Consider the following 7539-nt stretch of genomic DNA (forward strand, 5'->3'; position numbering starts at 1 on the left):
TTATCTTCAGTAAATTTTTCATCGAACCCAGTTGTTTTCTTCTGATTTAATTAAGTTTGCTCTGCCTGGCGGCGACGTGTCTTTGGAAGAGCAGTGGCCCCCACAATTATTCTAGTCCGTCTCCCGAGTTATTGCTTCTGTAGATAAATGGACCCAACTAGCTCTACTATTGTGCAGGCGGAATTCCTCACCCCTGCAGGGTGCCCAGCATTTGGTTAGCAGCTGTGGCTGCACTGGCTCCCGAGGTAGGAACCAGTCGCCGTCCTGATGAGCTGAGCGCAGGGTGGTCTAATTAAAACAGATGCCACTTGGATCCAACTTCAGAGGACCTTGGAATGTAGGGGAGTTTGGGGGTCATCTAGCCCAGCCACCCACACATTCCCCTCGAGGCCTGCGGGAACTAAGCCCCTTCTGCCCCAGCTTGCAAAGACAGAAACGCCGCGGACACTCCTCCACGCCAGTCCCCAGATTCTGTTCCTTGGACAATCCAACTTTATTTGTTGCTGGGGGCAGGGGCAGGCAGGGAGGAGGAAGAAGAAGGTGCCGAAGGGTCAGTTCAGTAGGGGTGCTGCAGGGTGTGCTCCATGATGGTCCGGAGCGCCAGCCACGTCTCCTGGGCCGTGGGGACGATCTGGGAGGCCGGCAGCAGGAAGCCGTAGCGCCCCGTGTCCCGGAGCTCGAAGGTGAAGGAGTACTTGATGCCCTGGCTGTAGGTCCAGTCAATGGTGCTTCCACTGGCTTGGTCTGGGGCGGGAGCAGATGCCAGAGAGCAAAGTTCAATCACTTTTGACACATTAATATGGGCCCCCCCACTGGTCCAAAGCCCAGAACCTCATGCAGGGTTCATCGGAGTTAACGTCTGCTGGGGCCTGCAATTGACCAAGCCGCCTGGCTTCCTCCCAGAAGCTTCCCCAACAGCTCTAAGCTCAAGAGGCCCAAAGAGAGGGACCAGCAGAGATTCTCCTATCACGGGGGTTGCAAGAAAATTCTCGCAATTGCGAAAGCTCCACTGAATACCACCCCCTCCAGCAGCTGCTTTGGTCAAACCTCCAAATATACCAGAGTTATCCACTTGGGCAACCAGGATTTGTCCCCTGGGGCTCTGGTCTGCAGGAGAAAGTGCAAAGAGCCAGAGGCAAAGTGAAAGCCCCCTGACTGGCTTTTTGCAAGAAACTTGGCCCAGATTTGCAGTGAACAGAGGGTAATGAAGCTGTTTCAAATCGGGCCAGGGTGCAGGAGGCAGCTGCGTATCAGAATGTAAGTTGACAGCACTGAAGGAAGCCAAAAAACTTTGATACAGTTTGCAACTGCTTCCAAACAGAGCCTGGAATCCAAAAGTAAGGCCAGCCTGAGTGAAGACTGGTGCCCACTCACTGGCTAACACCTGGCACCCTGAGCAGAAGGTATGTGAGGGGTGTGTACAGCCCTCTCATCTCTGTCCCTGTCCCCTGCCTCTTGTCAGCCAGCAAACCTATTGCATTCCTCAGGGCCCTAAGGGATATGGCCCCACCCCACCTGGCCCCTATGACTCTGAGCCCTCTCACCCCACTGCCATCACATGGGGCTCCTTGTTGTTCCCACTATTTCCCCAACATGCCAGTCCAGATCACAGGGTAGGGCCTTTGTTCTAGAAGATTCCTCTGCCCAGAAGTCTCTTCCCCAGATAGCCTCTTGGCTCCCTTCCTCATTTTCCTTCAACACTTGTCCAGTTTTTACTAAATGAGACCTATTCTTCTACCCACCTCCCCAACTTCCATGCCCCGTATCCCTGATTCCCCTTACCCTGTTCTAGTTTCTCTTTTTGTCCCCAACTTTCACCACCTAACATACTGTATCATTTACTTCTTCATGTTTATCGTCACTCTCCTCCACTAGAATGTACAGTTCCTGAACTTCGCTTATTCCCAACTGTTTCCCAAGCACAGAAAACAAGGCATAGTAGGTGCTCAATAAAATTTGCTGACGTTATTCCATTTTGATGTAGCAGTGCTCCTCCCAGGGGCATTACAGGTACAAGTAAGCTGGGGATAGATAAGATATAAGATATCTTCTTTAAATTGAAAGGCATCGGAGGAGGAGTATGTTTTTAAGCTGAATTTCTTGGTGATACAGAAATGCCAGCAGAACCCTCCACCTCCTCCATAAAGCTGGACTTAACCTAAAACAAGGGGACAAATGTGCTCAAAGGAGCTGATATGCTTGTCTGAAGATATCAAAGAAGGCAGAGTTCCTGTCAGAAAAGGGCCCTGCTGCCCACCGAGGCACGGCCGAGAACTGTTCTCCTGGCCCATGCTCCCAGATCTAGGCACTCCTGGGCACCTCCTCCAGGAGGGACAGGACCTCAGGCAGGAAACAACAGCTAAGCTGGCACCTGGTGTCACCCCAGAGACCATGCACCCACTTACAAATTGCTTTGATGATGCTGCCATACTTGAACTTGGTCCCATATAGAGAGGCGAGGGCAGTCACCGCAGACTTGGCCAGCTGATCCTGGAGAAAATGCCAAGCGATACCAGCTGTAATGGCCAGCAACAACAGGCCAGAACAGCAGGGCCATGGTAGCCCAACTTTCAGCTGGGAAGTAGCCCAACAGAGCTCAGGATTTCGGCAGCCCCATGGCCCTCTAACCCGGTGGGATGTCTGGCTGGCACTTCAGTCTCTGCCCTTTGGTCACACTGCAGCTCCAGACTGAACTTCTGGTACCAGCTCCAAGTCTAGCCCTACCCCCCGCTCGGTCATGTGACTGGAGTGACTCAACCCCTCTGTGCCTCAGTTTCCCAGGCAGAAAATGAGGCTAGTCTGCCTTGCAGGTCTTCCTAAGCCATCAGGGCTCCATGGGAGAAAGGGGTGCTAGGCACCGGAGGGCAAGCAGGGGATGGGCACACACCAGCTCATCCCGGTCGGGGGCTGCCTCTGCTTTGTAGCCGTAGGGATACAGGAGGAGCTGGGAGTAGCTGTGGATGGAGATGAAGGCCTTGATGTTGCCGTGGTTCTTCACAAAGTCCACGATGGACTTGACCTCCACTTCGGAATTGGCAAACTTGCCATGGTAAGTCTCCGAGCACGGGTTGCTGCTGGCTCCAGCCACTGTAAGAGAGGAAGGGGGTTAGCTGGCATTCCTTACGGCCAAGCAGCGTGGTGTCCACAACCTCAAGTTCTCTGCATGGAAGTAGGAATGAGGCGGAAAGCAGGAGGGCTCACCCACACTCTGGGATTAAGGAAAGACCAAAGGCCTTTTATAACCTGGGGTCCTCCCTCCCTCCCCAGCCAGGCATAGGTAACACCGGCAGAATCTCCTTCCCTGGGAGGGTCTCAAACAAGACCCATTTTTTTTTTCCTTAAGATCTTATTTATTTGACAGAGAGAGAGAGCAAGCATAAGCAGGGGGAGCCACAGAGGGAGAGAGAGAGAAGCAGGCTCTCCACTGAGCATGGAGGCCAACGTGACTGACACCCGGCTCAATCCTAGGACCCCAGGATCATGACTTGAGCCAAAGGCAGATGCCTAACCAACTGAGCCACCCAGGCACCCCAAGACCCATTCTTGTAGTGAAGGGACCACAGAGAGAAGGAGTTAAAGTTATCCTAGAAAAGCCCTACATGGGTTTCAGGCCTTAATTCCATTGAGGGAAGATTTGTTTCTAGAAACAAGGCGCAAGAAAATCTCACTGAGCCTCAGAGGAGACGCTGATACTCCCACCCTCAACTCCGCCTTCGCTGCTGGGGCAGGAAAGAGGTGGGGGAAACAGGACACAGGAGGGTAAGGAGCCGCTCTGGGTTTCCCATCCCTGCTTCCAAATCCCATGGGGCCTTACTCCCAAAGCCAGCATCCCAGTTCCGGTTGGGGTCCACTCCAACACAGGAGGAGCCCGCCGTGAGGGACCGAGTCTTGCGCCACATGCGATTCTGGGGAAGGAATTAGACATTTGTCTGTCATCGTCTATAGCAGAGGTGTGGACACAGCATGTGTCAGAAACCCCTTTCCATGGCTTGTCAGGAAGGTCTGCAAAGGAGGCTCTTGGGGGAAAGAGGACAGTGGCTACAGTAGACGGCATTTGGCCAGAGGGTTCTACCTGTGGGAAGGAAGGCACCAGGCGCACCCCCCGCCCCACCCCCCCTGGATTGGAAGCGTGATATACCCGCCATAAAATAACATGAAGGTAGGAAATAAGGTCCAGGGCAGTGGGTCTCCCCCAGGGACAATACCAGGACATTTGGCAAAGTCTGAAGACATTTTTGGCTCTCTCAATGGAGGGGTTGCTCCTAGTGTTTCCTGAGTCTTAGGTCGGGTTGTTGCTAAACACTTTGCACACTCAGGACAGCCCCCCACACAAAGAACTCTCTGCCCCAAGTGTCCAGAATGCCAAGGATGAGAGCCCTGGTCTGGGAGGACAAGGCTATCTGCCCCTCCCTTGACTGCTGGGGGTTGAGATTAGGGGTGAGTAGTTCATGGGGCTCAGAGGCCAGAGGCCCACCCTGTTGCCCCCCGAGAATGGGACAAGGCCTGTACCTTGCTGTGGGTGAAGGCAAAACCATCAGGGTTGGTGACAATCTCCAGGAGGATATCCATGGAGTCAAGAATGGCGGTGAGAGTGGAGTCCTGGCCATAGTCCTGTGTGATCTGGTGGGGAGTTCGGGGACAGACAGGCGGTGCGGGTCAGGCCAACTGTCCACCACGAGGAGGCAGTGAACACCTGCTCTATCTGCCTCACTGCTTCCGGGTGAGCTGGGGAGGCCAGGGCTCCTGCGGGCCTCTTGACCACAGCTCCACCAGGCCAGGACCCCACTCAGTGCCCGAGGCTCACCTTCTTTGCAAACCAGACCCCGCTGGCCTGGGTGACCCACTCCCGGGAATGGATGCCTGTGTCGATCCAGATGGCAGGACGGTTTTCTCCCCCAGTGCTGAACTGGACAAGAAGAACAGAGAGATGCAGCTAGGGTCCTGTCTTGGCTCCTTGAAGGGGAGCAAACCCCGGCCCGGAGGCCCTCTGCTCCCCAGGTATGTCAGGTGGAGGCCCCGTGTGTGGGGCCGTCACTCAGGTGAGGTGTGGGGCTGGGCGTGGGGGTGTCAGGACAGGAATCCAGCAGGACGCGGCCTCCAGCCTTCATACCAGCCTTGGGGCGAATAGGCCTCAGCCGGCACTCTGGGCCCTGCCCCCTTCTGCTGCCCATACACAGTCCTCTGTGGGGTATCCCAAACAAAATGTTTTCTCTGGACTCCCCTGACGCTGGGTTACTTCCCGCAATGTGACACTTGATTGAAAATACGTGGGACCCTTAAAATTTTAAGAACTGGGTGTGCACAGGTATGCCTACAGCTAGACCAGCATAGAAATTCCGTCCTTCCCCAATGTCCACACGGGGTGTTCATGTCACGGGGAGTTCTCCGTGAACGTGGCTCACCACACGGGTGGATGCCCGTTCTCAAGCAGGTGCCTGTTACCTTCAGCACGTAGATGGGACGCCCTTCGTAGCTGTTGCCAATCTGGAGCTTGCTGACCAGCTGCGGGTGCTCGGCCACCAGCATATCCATGAAGCCATAGATCTGAGAGGGGAGAGAAGGGGAGGCCAGCTGGAGCGGCTGCCAGGCACCTGGCTGCCTCCTGGACGGAGCAGCCCCATTAGCCCGCCAGCTGCAAGCCCGACCATCTCGGCGACCCACCGCCCTGGGCCCCCCGCAACCCCCCCCCCCCCCGCAGGGCCGCATGGAGACCCAGCAGGTGCCACGCCCACCCAGGTGGGCCCCGTTCTGCCAGCCTGAAGCAGAGCTCGGTGCTTGTGCTGAGTGACCCAGGGCTCCCTCACCTCCTCCAGGGTGTGGTAGGTGGCGTAGTTGAAGGTGTCTGAGGAGCGGGCCCGGGCCCGGAAGGCGAACATCTGCTCCTGCTCCTCGTCCAGCAGAGCCTGCACGTCCTCAATCATGGTCGTGTACCCGATGCCGTGGGCCTCCAGGAAGATTTTGACAGCCTGGATGCTGCGGAAGGGCACTCGGACGTCGATGGGGGAGCCAGGCTGGGCAGGGCCCCGCCAGAAGTCCAGCTGGGGGGGGACGAGAGAGGGCATGGTCACGGCGAGCTGGGGAGGGGTCCACCCGGGAGGGGATGTTGGGCCAGAATGTCCCCTATGACTGTGGCTGCGGTATGGCTGTTAAGGGCAGGGGACGAAAGGGGAACCTGCGAGCATCAGACTGAGTCCACTGTGGTCAGGGAGATGGCCCGGGAAGCACGGTGGAGGGGCTTCCAGACCGCAAGACAGAGAGAAGGGCCGGAAAGGGGGCCCCCCGCTTTGTTCAGATCCTGGAATGCAGTGAGACTCTGGAACAGGGGGAGGTGGGGGCTGAGTCATTTCCTCTCAGGGATCCGTCCCGTGGGTCCTTTCCGGGTGGTGAGGAGAGAGGGCCCAGGACCTGGGGGCCCCAGGGAAGGGTGGTATCCTGGGGTGGATCGGCTGGCCTGAGAGGAACCAGGGGGCCTCGGGGGGGACCCCCCCTCCTTCTGACCTGCAGGTGCTCCAGGTCCTCCAGCTCCTTCACCTTCTCTACCTGGGCTGCATCGGCAGTGGAGAGTCGGAGCACCTGGTGCCTGGGCGGAGTGGGAAGGAAGATGAAGGGCCTGAGCCACTGGGACTGGCCATTCACCCTCCCCAGGTGGGAGGCGGGGGGCGTGGAGCAGCCTGGAATCCCCAGGCTGGGCTCCGATCCTCTGGCTGAGCAGGAGAAAGCATGAAGGGTCTTAGCAATGCAAGGCCTAGGATCCTTGGAACCTTCTGGACACAGCTGCTATCCTCATCCCGGTTTAGACTCTCTTTTTCTCTCCAAAGCTAGCCAGGCTTCCTCCCACCTCCTCTCCTAAAAACTCCTTCAAGCTCGGATTTCTTCGTGAGGGCCCAGGCCCCTTCTCAGCCCAGGCCCCTGGTCGGCCTGCCCTCCCGGGGTGTATGAGTCTGTGCCTCTCTGGAGTCTTCCCACAAGTCAGCCCATCTGTCACCTCCAGATGCTGGCCCGGGGCTGAGTCCTCCCTTCTCCTGCGTGAGCACCCCCTTCTCGCCATCCTCTTACCCCGAAAAGTCCTCTTTGCCAAGCACAGCCCCTAGCAACACACTCAAAACCAGCAGCCCCCTCATGCTGCAGCCAACTGGGAACATCACCTGAGTCTCAGAGAAGGTCCTGGGGCCTTTTAAACTCTCCCAGGTCAGATGTCTTCTGGCCATGCCCAAGGCTAGTCTTCCCGCTGGCACCTGGGCTGAGTCCCACGGTGGGGGGCGGACGGGAGTCCTGAGCTCTGACACCTTATCACCCTCCCTGATAAAGTGGCAGGGAACTGGGCAGCTGGGGAGATAAGCTAGGCCTCAAGCCCTTGGCTGTGAAGTGCTCACCTGGGCCTGAGGGTCAGCTGGGGCCTGAGGCTTCCCAGCTGGGCCCTGGCTTGCCCATTGCCCCAGGTCTGCACCTCAGGCCCTGCACCTGGGCCTCAGTCCTGTTTACCGACCGGGCAGTGGAGAAGGAGCCAGGATTCCACAGCGGCCACACCAGCTGGAGCCT

At 57.2% G+C, this 7539-nt stretch overlaps 1 protein-coding gene across 1 annotated transcript; it reads right to left on the minus strand.

Moving 5' to 3' along the window:
* Nucleotides 1-469: 469 nt before the first annotated feature.
* CPA1 (carboxypeptidase A1) lies at nt 470-7165 on the minus strand. The gene is made up of 10 exons (XM_032305427.1): nt 7057-7165; nt 6499-6580; nt 5805-6038; nt 5443-5544; nt 4805-4906; nt 4510-4620; nt 3815-3905; nt 2888-3087; nt 2406-2490; nt 470-744 (listed from the first exon to the last, which is right to left on the minus strand). The coding sequence occupies exons 1-10, from the start codon at nt 7140-7142 to the stop codon at nt 557-559; spliced, it is 1281 nt and encodes a 426-aa protein (XP_032161318.1). The 5' UTR covers nt 7143-7165; the 3' UTR covers nt 470-556.
* Nucleotides 7166-7539: the final 374 nt, after the last annotated feature.

This window comes from Mustela erminea, chromosome 11 (genome assembly GCF_009829155.1).
Source record: "Mustela erminea isolate mMusErm1 chromosome 11, mMusErm1.Pri, whole genome shotgun sequence".
Taxonomy (NCBI): Eukaryota; Metazoa; Chordata; class Mammalia; order Carnivora; family Mustelidae; genus Mustela; species Mustela erminea.

Bases quoted from the DNA above. Each gene is read 5' to 3' on its own strand.
- CPA1 (XM_032305427.1), bottom strand. From the start codon at position 7,142: ATGTTCCCAGTTGGCTGCAGCATGAGGGGGCTGCTGGTTTTGAGTGTG. The intron at 3,906-4,509 runs GTACAGGCCTTG...TTCCTTCCCCAG, and splicing joins TTGCCTTCACCCACAGCAAG to AATCGCATGTGGCGCAAGAC. The intron at 2,491-2,887 runs GTGTGTGCCCAT...CATTTTCTCCAG, and splicing joins CCCCCGACCGGGATGAGCTG to GATCAGCTGGCCAAGTCTGC.